Here is a 14,671-nt window from a genome sequence, read left to right on the forward strand (position 1 = left end):
CAGGAGGTCGTGGGTTCGAGTCCCACCCGAGTAAGCTTGTGAGGTTTTTTTCGCAAGCTCTCGGACAAGCACTGAGCATACAGTGTTTATTAATATACGTTGGGTAAGGGCAAACCCGTGATATATAATTAACAAATAAACATGTTAATCAGAAGTCAAATTGTTATGGTACTGTTACTCACATTCAAAGAGAGAGAAAATACCTACTATCACATAATAAAAAACGTCGGTAACAATTTTAAGGAGCTGTATGCATGTTTTGAATGTTGTGGCACTGACCAAACTTGCAAAAATTGTACACTATTTATCAGAAAGCTTTTTCAAGAAACCCATCCACAAGAAAAAAAGCAATGTTATATTATATTTACATAGCCTGTCACTGGCCCCCAGAGGACACTTCTAAAACAACAATTTCAGCTCAATAATCTAAATTGGACCCTTGTGACTGGTGTTGACTTTGGTGAATAGGGTTACGTATTCAAGCATTGCATGAGTTGTTCATTTAGGTACCACAAATGTTTTAACTTTGCCAAAACAGAACACACTCTGTAAACGAACAAAAAACACTTAAAGACCAAATTTGTGACCTACCATTCCAAAACTAACTAGGTTGAAGGAATATCAGCTATTTTTTCATACACAAAACATGAAAATCTCATAACTTTCATTGTCCGTAAAATATCAACCATTTCTGAAAAAACTGTTACTTTGGATGGCTTCGAAGTATGAAACGAGTAACTGCAAAATATCAAAATAAAAACCAGTCTAGGTCCTGTGTTTGGAATGATCGGTCACATTTCCCATTCTGCTTGCCATTACAAATAAGATTTTAAAATTCTGGACAGCGATAATAGCGATTGGCAAACAGAATGAACCTATTCTAATCCAGAAAATCTCTCAAAGATTCAAGTTTCAACATATTAATCACATGGATCAAGGTTCACCAACTTATGCGCTGTTATAAGGTCAACCAAGCTTCTATGTCCCGAGCACCAGAATTTGACTGTGAAGTCGCTCATATCGTAAACTTGACGGCCAATGGCTTTGTACCGCCATTTTGAAGAGTACAGTCCTTTGCAAAAGTTTAAGGCCACCTGAATTTATGGGTATTTCTGTCAATGGGCCTGCATTCCTTTGTCTCATCGGACGATTACATAAGATGTCTACTACAGTGGTCATAACATGAAAGTAGTGCTATGAGCCTATGTGAATGCAAGTTTTTGCCAAGACATGTCTTGTATGGCATTTTGTCTTTGCTGCAGCATGGGGAAAAAAAGCCTGTCTTGGTCAGGTTCAATGGGCCCAAATGGCAACCCTCCATCAAGAGGGCTACCCTGAGCTACTCTGAAGGGGGCTGGTTGCAGCAAGACTGCTATGCACCATGCCATTTCAAATTTCAAAGAAATGGCTCATTTTCTGACCAGAAAAGGCATGGTCGTCCAAGAAAAACTACCCCCGTGAAGACCATGTGATCCGGCAAATTGTTGTGAAGGATCCCTTGAGTTCTTGTTGAAAGATTAAAGCAGCTTTGCAGTTCACTGGGACAAATGTTAATTTAAGCACCATTTCTTGCCGTTTAAAAATAAATAAATAAAATAAACGTAAGTTTCAAAGATTTATTTGCTAAAATTTGGTTTTCCTTTGAGTTACTGCATTTTGAATGGGTGGTCTTAAACTTTTGCAAATGACTGTACTTGAAACTTAATGTTGATGGAAAAGGGTAATGTAAATATATATAGAGATAACAGAAATGTCTCTTGTCCTTCAACAGCTAAAAATAGCAGAAAGTTTACAATGAGGGGTGTATATTGTAAAGGTTAACTCAATTCAGTTTAGGTCAAAAATCTTTGGGTTGGGGGCTTGGGTTATGGGGATATTTTGTTACGTGAATTATCACCAAAATTAAATGTACGATGTACAAACTGAAATTCAAAAAGTTTGAAGGTTGGAGTTTAAAAATGTGGAAAAGGATGGCAATTGGATGGGAAGATTTTCCGGACCTTTTTTCAGCAACCAAAATTGATCTTGATGGGGTTGAACTCTCATCAACTCATGAAACTAATTACAATCACTCAAAGCAAAACTGAAAGATCTCAGTTTTGCCCCCCAATATGTCACTTAATTCTGCACTGTGCACCTGTCTCTACACATTCAGAGGTAAACAGACTACGGTGTAGAAGAGATACTATTACGTTGCATGGGGTATGACGACCCAAAGTTTAACACTATGCAACTCGTTAGTCTACGTTATGGAGTTTGCTTGCAGACAATGCTGCACACAACTGGTACTGTAGAATGGGTGATACTCAGACTAGCAAATGGTCTGCAACACCATCGCATAAGTTTGGAAAGCTTTTTTTTTTTCTGAAGCCCAAGGAGCTAAAGACAATGGGTTGACAAATATTTCAAAGTTTTTATAGCTCATTGACAGAATTGCACATATTTTCGAGTTTCTTTTGTGGTTTGACAAACCTTTACAAACACCTGTTTTGGCAGGTTTTTTTTCCTACCTTTTCTATACAAGTTATCACAGTGTTCATTAATTTGGAAAATTGTATTATTCTGCATGTAAAACTACTGTTGTATCTGCAATAAATGACACAAAATATAAAGTATGTAAAATCTACAACAACATCATCTACATGTATATTTCTCTACAAAATGTCTTAAATACGTTGTACTTTTGCTGCTTTGTGATCTTTTCAACAGTACTAAATTTAAATTCAAAAATAATACAGCTCATAATCGTCAAAACTTTTATAGTATATATTATTGTTACACATTTGGTGGATTTGTTCAATCAATTGGCAAAATACTGATTCTTGACAGGTTGTAGTACTAAAATAAAAAAAACACAACCAAACAGCTGAATACACATGCCCAAAATAACAGACAAACAACAACGAACAAACAAACAACAACGAACAAACAAACAACAACGAACAAACAAACAACAACAAACAAACAAAACACAAAAAAGAGAAAAAAATTGGAAAGGTGCGTGCAGTGCTCACCCTTCATATCAGCTGCGTCATATTTTGGACAAAAGTTCTGAACCCGTCTTTCTGACCCTTCAAACCACATTGCCTGAGACTTTTCACAAGTTTCAGAAGTCGTATTTTTGCGATCAAGCATATCACAAAATGTAAAATGTCTAAATTCCACACACTAACAGCAAATTTATGCATAAACTTGAAATCACATATATGCCTTTTTAAGCCACTGTAAAGAGAAAGCCTTGGAAATTGGCAAGTATAATTTCCAACCTGTCATAAAAACAACTTAGCATCACACATAAGCATTTTTAATGCTAATATGATTTTTTAAAATTACGTTATAATCACTGCGAGATAATTCGCCTAAATTGTTTATTTGTTTACTTCGGAAACTGCGTGTCGCTCCCAGGTAGTTCCCGCCAGACGCGCAACGCGCGCCCCACTGGGACGACCGCCCGGACTTCGAGCCTCCCTTTTCAAACACTTGCACAATGCCACCCATTAGGCCCACATCCCGGGAAACGATTCTATTTTTCCAAGGCAGTAATGATGTAGTCTTCTAAGTTGGCCCTAAAATACGCGTTGCCCATGTCAGATAAGTGGACACCATCGTAACGATACAATGCGAACTCCGACCATCGGAACTGAGGGTGGTGCAGCACTGACACTCCCAGTCGACTACCGAGCGAACATGCCCACCTATTGATCGCGCGGCGTTTCTTTTCCATTTTTGATGGATTAGTAGACCCAAAGTAACAGGCGCGCGGTAAAATATCTGACCAAACCAACTGCGCCTCTGGGTAAGTGTCAAGACACTCTCGCATAAAAAGTGCCAGCCTTTGTCGGAAACAGAAAAAATCGGTCTGAACCAACTCGTTAGTGCCTAAGTGGACGATTAGCATGGCCGGACAAGGCCATCTTGCTGCGAGTTCCGCCATTAATTTGGTTACGTCACCATATTTCGCTCCACCCAGGCCATTCCAGCGGACGTCGTGCCTAGTCCGGAGTGTGGTCTCTGCTCGACTTATGATGGAATCTCCAAGTATCCAAACATCCCCTGTGAACAAAGGGGAGAGGAACCAGGAATGTTCCGGTGCCGTTGTTGCTGTTAAATATGAGTATTACTTTCAGTAGTTTATACATATGTATATATCGATATATATGGGTGTTTTTTTTTTTTTTTAATTTTTATTTTTATTTATTATGATTAATAGTGGTAGTATTATTCTTATTATTATTATTATTTTTTTTTTTTATTTATTTATCCTTAATAATATCATCCAAAAGGTGGAAAGTTCTAGGCTATGCACACAAGACCAGCAATTGTCTCTGGCTGACTACACGTCGGGAAAATGACACGATATCAGCGGGCGAATATAACGCTGTGCGGCCTCCGAACGCCAGCGGCCCATTGTCTTGATCTGCTCAAGGGGAAAACCCAAGGCGAATGCGGTTGACGCCGCTCCGATGCGAAAGGAGTGGGAGCGAAAGTGGGTGTCTGCAAGCCCTAAAAAACAAAGAATTTTTCTTAAAGTGGCATTGAATTGATACTGTGTCAGTGGCTCGCCCCCAAAGTGGCAAAAGAACGCGCCGGGCGATGTGGGGCGAATCCGTGAGAAGTTTGTCAGCGCGCGGACCGGGCAGACACGTTCATCAACTGAGCGCACCAAGCGAATAACTTGAGGACGGCCAGTTTGATTAGCTTTCGTATGCCGGAGGGAAATGAACACCGCTGCATTGTCATCATCTGCCTCCTGAATATGTACGTCAGACACATGGAGGAGTGATTGTTGGATGTTAGACTTGGCAACTGCAGCGAACTCGCTTATGCGCATAAACCCAAAGAATGCGCATAACATGGCAGCCCGGAAAAGCGCAGCTTCATAGCTTGTGGGGCACACATGCTGAAGTGCGTTAATGATATCGGTCAATAACGGTAAGGTCATTGGCCACCGTTCATCGCCACCCGGTTTGTCCCGGCGACAACCTGTCAATAATTTCGCCACCAGAAAATCCCGCGTGGGATCGGGCCAACCTTGAAGCTTATGAAAATAGCCCACCGCCGATACATAAGTAGTTATAGTTGACGCGGCAAGACGCTGGAGGGACAGCCATGCTATAAACTGCCGAACATCGTTGCTTGAAGCACAGTTAGTTTCATTAGGTCGTTGGCCCATAAATGAACAAAACGCACGCCAACCCGTCCGGTAAGTTTTGTGCGTGTTTGCTGTTGAAGCAGCCACCAATAACCGATGCATCTCACCTTCTATTACACCCGGAGAAGGTCGGGGAGCGGTGTCATTGCTATGTCCGCCTGTGGGGCCAAGGCCCGGAAGCGATGCACCTGGAAACGTGAGAGGGAATCGGCAATTTCATTGTGTACTCCGGGGATATGCACGGCCTGAAATGTGATATTGAACCGCAGACACTGACACACAAAAGCTCGCACTAACTGCATGATCTGGTCGCAAGTGGATGACTGTTTGTTGATGATGTGCACTACTGCTTCGTTGTCTGTGCGGAAAAGCACTTTGCGCTGAGCTAACTGGGAACCCCAACAATGCACTGCAATCACTAGTGGATAAAACTCGCAGTATGCTATCGACGGGGATAGCGCCCTAAACTCAGGGGACCAACGCCCGTGAAACCATCGACCGCTGAAGTACCCACCAAACCCAATGCTTGCAGCAGCGTCTGTAAATAACTCTAAAGCGTCATTGTCGCGCCAGATCCGATCTCGGAATGGGGAAACCCCGTTGAAGTGCTTAAGGAAGGTTAACCACATACGTAAATCAAGTTTCGCGCCGTGAGATAGGCGGGCTTTGTGATGGGGCTTCCGCAGCCCGCGGGACATACCAATCAACCGACGAGTAAACGCCCGTCCTGGCGCAATTGCGCGGCATACAAAATTAAGGGAACCCACCACGGACTGGATTTCTTTCAGGGACAATTTATGCCGACCCAAAAATGACTGAATCTCCTCCCGGAGGGCAAGCACTTTGTTGTGTGGTACTCGGACTTCGCGCTTAACCGTATCGATCTCTAGACCGAGATAAGTAATTACCTGGCTGGGGCCCCCGGTCTTCTCTGCAGCTAGCGGCACTCGCAACTGGGCGCACATGTCCTGGAAGGTATTAAGCAGCACTTGGCAGTAGCGCTTGGACTGCCCAATAAACAAGAAATCGTCTAAATAATGGGTGACAGTTTGAGTGTTCGACAGTTGCTTAAAGTGAAATTCCAGAAAGGTGCTAAATGCCTCAAAAAGCCTGCAGGACACCGAACATCCCATGGGTAAGCACTTATCATAATAAAACTGATTGTGAAACTTGAAGCCAAGCAATTCATAATCAGAAGGGGCGACGGGAAGCAACCGAAAAGCCGACTTAATGTCCGTTTTTGCTAGCCATGTTGCTGAATCGGCGGACATCGCTAAATCGACAGCCGTATCGAATGATGCATAATGAACTACACACTCGTCCTTATCAATGAAGTCATTCACAGACTCACCTAGTGGATAGGAGAGATGGTGAATAAGGCGAAAAGAGCCCTGTCGGTGCTTTGGCACGAGACCAATAGGTGAACACTGAAGATTTGGAAATGGCCGGTCCGAGAAGGGACCTGCAATCCTGCCTAATGCAATTTCATCGCGTAATTTCTGGAGGACGATTTCTGGCCTACCCTTCGCGGACTTAAGGCAATCAGAATCTTTACGTACCCTCGGACCATGATAGCTCAGCGAGAAACCGTTTGCAAAACCGTTATACAGCAAATTAGCCGCCGATTTATCTGTATAACCCGACAACCATTGCTTGAGGACTACGATATTAACGGGTGTTGGGGGGACGAAAAGTAGTATTTCTGTCCCCGTTAGCAGTACCCGCCGATTGGCGGTTGTTATCGCTCACATTGTGCGTGTCCAGCCTTGTTACTGTACTGGGTAAAGCCGGCCGAGCCGCTTGCCGTGCGCCTGACGCTGCCAACGGCGTCTTCGTGTAACGCGTATACGCATGTGAAGCGCGACCGGGACCAATCGGCTGGTGCGCGGGACCGGGGGTGGCTGGAAATGCGGGCCCGAGCCCCAAAGCTATTCTGCAGTCGGACGCCCCGTGTCCAGAACGGCCACATCGAGTGCAGCTATGGACGTACCGGCACGAGGCCCACCGGCAACCCGTTGGGGAGTTAAAGGGAAAACAGACACGTTTATTGTACTGTTGGGTCCGAGCGACTGCCGCTGGGGCTGACGCTGAAGATAACGTACCAACGGCTGCAACAGTAACCCACAGTTCCATGTCGATGGTAGCCCAAGAACGAGAGGGGTTTACTTCCATACGCAAACGGAACTGTTCGTCATAATTGCGCCAGCCTAGGCCGGGGAATTGCGCGGCGGCAGTGCGGATAATTTCCGCATACTTCAATAAATCGAATATGCGGCTGGGGTGACGCACTGCATAAATTGCCATAAACACATGAAAGGCACTGAGCCATTTATCAACGGACTCGATTTTACGCGGGTGCGTCGTCGCTGGCTTAAAAACTACACGGCCTTGTTCGACAGCTAAGGTCAGCTCGGAAGCGGCCCCCAGCGCTTTAAGAGCGTTGTCACGATATAGTAACGCCATATCCACATATTTTCCGTTCCAAATCTTCTCTTTGGCTGACTGCGGAACGTGAATATCAAGGGGAGCCCCTTCTCCCATGGCGAGCAGTGGGACAGGTCTAGTGTTTCCGAAATCGTTAGGAATAGCGGGCAGGGCTACTGGAGAATTGAGAGAATTGTTGGCCATCGCCCAAGTTGGAAAAGGGGAGTTGCTTAAGCCTGTACTTGAGATCTGATGAGCCTGGGCCTGAGTAATTGCCACGTTATCGGTTTCGATCTGAGGCTGGCCTGGGCCTAAAGCCGTGTTTAGAGCAAGCCCTACAGCCGGGGAATCCCCAGCATTGTCCTGGCGTGTCGTTGCGTCAGGTTGCAGTCCTAATGCAACTGAACTGAACTCACCACCTGAAGAGGTGAAAGTTCCGGGCAATCCGCTTCCGGCGGAACCTGCGCTGCGACTCCCGGCCTGTCCGCTCGTCACTGGGGTGGGGGACGTCGCTGAACCGGTATCCTCCGCCCTCGATCTGCCGACTGATGGGTTGGCTGGATCCGTTTCGACCGTAGTGGTGAAGGCACTGGCACTCGTAGGCGCAGACCTGGACTCAGCAGCCGAGGACTTGCGGGGCCGGCCGCGGGGACGAGGGGCATACGGTGTAGGCGACCGTTGGACCCGGCGTTTCCGTGGCTGCTGCTGTCGGGGCATACTACGCCGTGACTGGTGCTCGGCAACCCAGCTGGGGAAAGGTGCTGGCAACCTCAGCAGCTTGTCCGCGCCAAGGAAATGTCGCAAACCTCTCGCACGCAGTCCCAGTAAACCAATCCGCAAGCCGACGCCTGTAATTTCAAGTAGTAACTTCAGCAATCCATATGGGTTGCCTCTTCCATGTGTAAAGGAAATGTCAGACACAGAACAAGGGAATCCCCCCTTGGCTGAAACAGCACGGCGATAGAGAACAACCGTTGTTCAAAAGCAGCATTCAAACCAGCAGAGTTTAATTTGTGTGTTGCCGCCTTGAAAATCTAAGCCGAAGTGGCCCATTTTTAGTGCCAAACTTGCTGTGGTTCAACCGTTATTTCCTTGTGGCCTTCTGGCTTCACCAATTATTCCCCTCGAGACAGTTTAGGTGTCTGAGCCCGGAAGAAGTACTACATTCTCTGAACCCTCTGAGGCCTCTGTTGATTGATGTAAGGCCATGCAGCCACTTTGCTGATCCCATTAAGCCAGCTAGTGCAAGACCGTGATGGGTGAGACAGTAGTGCCTTGTTCACCATGGTATAAGCCAGATGACCAGGACTGTTTCAATGACTAAACGACGTGCGTTGTGGTGAATAATGCATTTTATCCCATAGCGATAAAATAAATTAAAATTACATACATGTATGGGCATCAAATTTTGATTAGTTTCACTTGTTACAAGTTACAAACCAACTGTTTGAACAGCTCAGAGACGGTCAATAATTTAATCTACTTCTCCTGTTACATTACACAAATGTACCACGAGTAACTTGATCAATTTGGACTTCCCGAAAGAATAACTTTTAAGAAATAAAATAATAATAAGAGATGAGAGTTTCAACAGATCTTATCCACAAAGAAGCCATTTACGACAATATTCCTTGAATCTATCCTATTGAATGTAAACTGCTAAAAGGGGTGGTGCCAGACTACTTTGAGTTCCATGCCTCACATTCATTTTTTTACAAATATGGCTTAAAACATAAGCATGTAAAAAAATCCCAAATTCTAAATTATTCACCGGCATCAATAAATTAACAGCTTTACGAGCAAAGCAACTGCTGATTCATGCATTAAAGGGTCCATGCAATACAACTTCTTACTTCAACTCTTAGAAATGCATCTTCAGTCTTTCGATATTAGTGTGGCTAGGTTTAAAAACTTACTGATGCAAATTTTCATATTCATGAGCAAAACTGTGATGTCATTCCACATTTCAGGGAGAACAACCTCTCTGTTGCATTGATTTGTACACACAAAACTGCTGGCATCTTATCACCTTTTTTGTGTCTTACATTTTGTTTTGTTTTTGGGTGATTTAAAGTTTTGTTGTGCATGGTGATGAGCTTACTATATATGAGCAACCCTTTCTCCCACGTTTTTTGATGAGAAAAAATTCAGGTAACAATATTTTAATAATAAAACTGATAAAATGTACAATGTCTTCCCAAATGACATCACAGAAACAGCGCCCTCAGTTGCCAAGAAAAGTATAGACAATTTAAAGTGTTTTAAAAAGTGCCCTTTTCAAACCTTAAAAAGGGGATAAAGTTGTATAAAAAGAAAAAATATATAGCATGGACCCTTTAAAGTATTTAGGCTAGTCTCAGGTGGATTTGAGATGTAAGGAGACTACTTTTGTCTGTGGTTAGTGGGTTATTTCTTTTGCTTGCTACTTAAGCTGTGTAAGTGAAATCTGGTGGGCTAAGTTGGCCTTGGTCGACGTCTAACGTAAAGTGGTTATTTTCCTGTGTTTACGCACTACCTCAAAACTTACAGAAAATCTCTCAAGAAAGCACCTGGCGTAATTTCTCCTGGTCCTCCCCGCTAAAACCGATGGATTCCAGAAAGTTCTCCACCGATCCGTACCTTTAACATAGAGTGAGAAATTAAATGGCTCATTATGAACAAACTCGATAGGTTCACATTGTGGTTCACTTGATCAAACTAACACATCTAGACTGAAAAAAAATCACTCCAACAATAAATGTTTCTATCTGTCAAAGATAAATCACCACGCAAAGCCCACACCAATAAGCTTTTTGTGAATTAAGTTTGAATAAAAACTGGTACACTGAGTTCTTTGAATTCACATAAACACAACAATTTGAAGTCTCCATACTAAAGACACTGTTGCTATACCTCATGATTTGGGGAAAGCTTTTGCACCAATACACTGTTTTCAATGGATAAGAAGGGCACAGAGGAACCAGTCCATTCCAGAGATGGTGGTCGCTATGCAAAAGCTTGTCCCGAATCACGAGGTATAACAACAGTATCTTTTTTTTTTTTCAAAACAGAAATCACTCTTACGGTTCCAGTCCAGTTTCAGCCCCCCCCGATGCATATAACGACAAAGAGCTCTACATTTTAAAATGTAGAGAGCTCAAGACTTGTCAAAAAAAATGGAAAACCATCGGGGAAACATGGTGAAAATAACAGTAACTTACTGGCCTCCTTTAATGTGTTTTGTGTCATTTACCCCCGTTTCAGACAGGCATTCTAGAGTCCCGCCAAACCAAATTAAAAGCAAATTTTGAATTAAGTGCGGCAAAAGTGCGTCGTTTAGCACAATTAGGAGCAACGACGTGTGCTAGCAGGCAAAATATCAACACTTGAAGACAGTGGGAACGACACCAGAGCGACTTGGCTTCAGATGTTGCCAGGGCAACCCCAGTACAAATGTCTGAAACCAACATTTAATTGGGACGACCTGAGCCCCTCTAAGTTCTATTTGGTTCGGCACATGTACATGTACAAGCATGCTTTTCCTTCTGAGGACCAGAACATAACAGATGTCAAACAGAGTGCAGACAGTGAAGATGTTGTGAGGACTTGGAGACTTTGTCCTGTCCCCATTCTCGGACTAGACTGGCTCACCTGTCCCTGAGCAATGCCAGCGTCTTCAGCATCGTCTCTTTCTTAGCCATCGCGAAGGACTCGTCCAGGTTGTACTGGGTCACCAATTCTCCGTGGACGCGTGACTGGACAGGCTTCAGCCCTTCCTGTGTTAAAGACGACAAATTAGCAAAACGACAATTACAAATGCTAACCCCACAAATCTACCCAAGCCCAACCTTAACTAGTCACTTAGCTGGGATTCAAACCCATTAGACTATCTAATAAAACAAAATATATTAATATCAAATTATTCAAATTAGCCGAGTCCTAAATAAGGGTTTGAATAGTAACTGCTGTTTTGGCCATCACTATTTTGATTTTATATTTTATGGTAATGGAATATTGCTACCGACAGTAAATTGAGAAAAATTACACTAAAATTGGCGCTTACCACTGACAAAGCGTAATCTTCAGCAATGTACTCGTCTGATTTACCCAGAATGCTTAGGATCATAGCCGTCACAATTCCTGTCCGATCCTTGCCGTGCGCACAGCACAGCAATGCAGGGAGATTGGCTGGGTCCGAGATGGTCTTCAAGACTGGTGAACAGAGAAGACAAAAATATCCAGACCAAGGGTCTTTAAGGAATAAATACAGCCAGGAAGTTCATTGAATAAGACGGAAATACCAGCTGTTAGAAATTACAAAGAACTCTGGTTACAGCAGTTGCTAAAGCAAAGTTGCTGGTACCAACATAAAATTACATTGTTATACTAAGAACCATTTTAAGGAAGGACTGAAAAAACACCCCAGAATTCAAGAGATTGGGATCCTCAGAATTTGCTCCTTGAAAAACTGAGAATTTGTCAGTAAGAGTGTTCTTCATAATGACGCTAGATGGCACATCTTTTACTAGTGTGTGATAAACTGCGGTGCAAGACCAAACACTTAGCAAAACAGTTGGCAAGATTCTAAGAAAGTTTTGGCACAAATTTGGGGTGTTCCACAAAACTTTTGGTTTTTGTACTGAGTGGGCATTAGTGTAGACAAGTCCGTTTAAATTTTGAAAACATGTTGGTAAGTAAACTCAGGCTAGACCTAAAGTTAGTGCCATTTTCATCTAAAGATGTCACCGAAAGGCTAAATGTGAAGCTTCCGTGGATTCTTAACTTGTATTCCGTTGAAATCTGAAAATTCAGTGCATTAGTCAAAATCTGTCCAATGTTTTTGAAAAAGAGGAAAGTATAAACATGTTCTTATGGTAACAGAACTTGGTCCCTCATGACTTACTGAAACACAACTGTTTGCCTCCATTCTCAAGAATGCTACAATACACTCCAGCCATGCCAACGCGATTGACCTCAGGAGAGAAAAATCGCAGCAAATATTTGTGTCCAGTACCGAGGACAGCATCAATGAGGATGAAAAAGATGCAGAGCAGACTTTTGTAGATCGGGGCTATGGAGAAGACAGCGAACACCAACGTCAAGGGGAGCATGTTGACGAGGTATCGCTGCCTGGGAATTTGGGACGATGGCTCGGGTTTGATGACTGGTTTCCCACTCAAGTCCTTCAGCGGAATGGCGCCAATGGTTGGGTATGGCTTGGTCTTGGGGTTTGGGAGCTGTGGCACAACCACTCGGACGCAGTGGTCGAGTGCTCTCACTTTTAGCAGTCCATGTCGCGCACCCAGGTACTCGCTGGGGCTGCGCATGTCAAAAAAAGTGCGGATGCCGAGGTCGTCCAAGCGTTGGATGTCATCGGGCGAGGCGCGGTCCTGCCTGGCTGAGCGATAGAGCTTACCGCCGGTGTCTATTCGCCGGAGGTTCAGTACCGTGTCCAGTGGGATCATGTTTCCGGCTGGACTGTCAACAAAATCCCCATCCGAGGTTGTAGAGGTAGGCAAGGATTTGGAATCCATCTCAAATTGTTATCAGCTGCCAGGAAGGTACGAAGGTGGACGATTCAGGCTGCAAAAGACAAATAATTATTCCCTTTATTGCATCCAAAAACCAGTTAAACAGGGCCGACTGTTCCAACTATCTCTTCAGTACCTTAGGCTGAATCATGTCAACAAAAGCTGATTTTCAGTAACGTACATGTACAGGTCTCTAACCCCAATCTCCAGCTCAGTTTGACAATGAAGAGAAATTTGGCAGACATGTTAGCAGTAATAGCAACACAGTGGCTCTGTATTTAGCAATCATGCTTCATACAGTACATCTTAATGGTGCTTGAAGAAACATAATATTGTTTACATTACAGGCAGCAATTGAATTTTTTGCCTGGTTAACTGGAGAGCATTGTTCAGTTTTTGGCTGTGAACTGTTCTCCCTGGTTTTTTCTTTGTCAAAATATCAACTTCCACTTTGAAACAGAATGTAAGTTCACTTATTTAGCTATGCGCACATAACTGATCATCTGTGAAAATGGCTTTGAAACTAAGAAAATAAACCTGAAAATTGATTCCCAATTACTGATAAATGCACATTAATTGTTACTTGTTTTGAAGCCTGGTGATGGTACTGAATACGGAACAGCTTCTGCCTAACTTTGTTCAATTTCAAAGACTTTAAACCATCTCCTCAAGGATTATGTGAAAGATTTTTTCAAGGGGCTTTCAAAACTAATTTGATAAAACAAATATCAACACAAAATACTTTTTATCAATTTATTTATTTTTTGTAATAATAGCTCTATTTATTTTTAATTTATTTTTAATATTTATATAGTTTTAATAAATTTAAGAAAGCCTGAAATTTTAAATTCATCGAATTTAACAAATTAACATCAACCCCTGCAACAGGTTATATGTCTCCCCTACGAAAGTCCCCTCCCCCATAAAAAAAACTCCTCCCAAGTTCTTTTTGAGAACAAAGTAACACAAAATGAATGGTGACGGTCGAAAAATCCAAGCCCAGTGGCCCTGTATTCTACAGTTGTACCTCACTGACTGTCAGCTTGTCAATCCTCCTCAAAAAGTCTACAGAAAAAAACGGAATTTCTACACTACCAGAATGGAAAGAGTTCCATATGTAGACAACACCAATTTTTCCTGAATTAGGGCCTATAACAACCACGTTAGAACTTAATACTAGGTTAGATACTTAGAAAACACTTGAGGTTTTTTGAGACAAGTGATCATTATATTTATTTGTAATTAAGTCTCATTAGGACTGTGCACAGGGGCATCAGGTGCTGGAGTACATGTACATGCATATGGAACTCTTTCCTCAAAATGCCCACCCATGTTCGTTTACTTTAGCATAAACAATGGAGTTGATGAAGCCGGCAGTCGAACTTTCGTGAGTGGAAAATCGCAGCGTTTCGGTGCTCCAGATCTTATTCATATTCGATTGGTTCCGCACGTACTGCACGATCTTATCTGTTGGGCTACCAAAACCAGCCTTATTTTTCTAGCCCTCATCCAAGTTGTGTTTTAAAAATCGCATATAGCCCAAATATGCTTGCACTACCGCAGAGCTTTTCAACGCAATAGTCTG

General features: G+C 43.1%; 1 protein-coding gene across 2 annotated transcripts; it reads right to left on the reverse strand.

Annotated features, from left to right (window-relative positions):
• Nucleotides 1–8,958: 8,958 nt before the first annotated feature.
• Nucleotides 8,959–14,546, reverse strand: LOC110976677 (uncharacterized). Of its 2 annotated transcripts, XM_022230164.2 has the most exons (6): nucleotides 14,429–14,546; nucleotides 12,459–13,138; nucleotides 11,619–11,767; nucleotides 11,207–11,331; nucleotides 10,085–10,195; nucleotides 8,959–9,829 (listed from the first exon to the last, which is right to left on the reverse strand). In XM_022230164.2, exons 2-5 carry the CDS (start codon nucleotides 13,087–13,089, stop codon nucleotides 10,114–10,116), a joined length of 987 nt encoding a protein of 328 aa, XP_022085856.2. In that variant the 5' UTR covers nucleotides 13,090–13,138; nucleotides 14,429–14,546; the 3' UTR covers nucleotides 8,959–9,829; nucleotides 10,085–10,113. The 2 variants fall into 2 exon arrangements, with proteins under 2 accessions (XP_022085856.2, XP_086997066.1); XM_087140940.1 differs by having other exon boundaries at nucleotides 8,959–10,195.
• Between the last annotated feature and the right edge of the window lie 125 nt (nucleotides 14,547–14,671).

Source organism: Acanthaster planci, linkage group LG09, assembly GCF_054643075.1.
Source record: "Acanthaster planci isolate LZ-2023a linkage group LG09, COTS_SCS, whole genome shotgun sequence".
Lineage (NCBI taxonomy): Eukaryota > Metazoa > Echinodermata > Asteroidea > Valvatida > Acanthasteridae > Acanthaster > Acanthaster planci.

Excerpts from the sequence above, each read along its gene's own strand:
- LOC110976677 (XM_022230164.2), bottom strand. The coding sequence starts at position 13,089 with ATGGATTCCAAATCCTTGCCTACCTCTACAACCTCGGATGGGGATTTT. Across the intron at positions 11,768-12,458 it reads AGGCAAACAGTTGTGTTTCA|TCTTGAAGACCATCTCGGAC; the intron begins GTAAGTCATGAG and ends TCTGTTCACCAG. Across the intron at positions 10,196-11,206 it reads CTGGCATTGCTCAGGGACAG|GTACGGATCGGTGGAGAACT; the intron begins GTGAGCCAGTCT and ends TCTATGTTAAAG.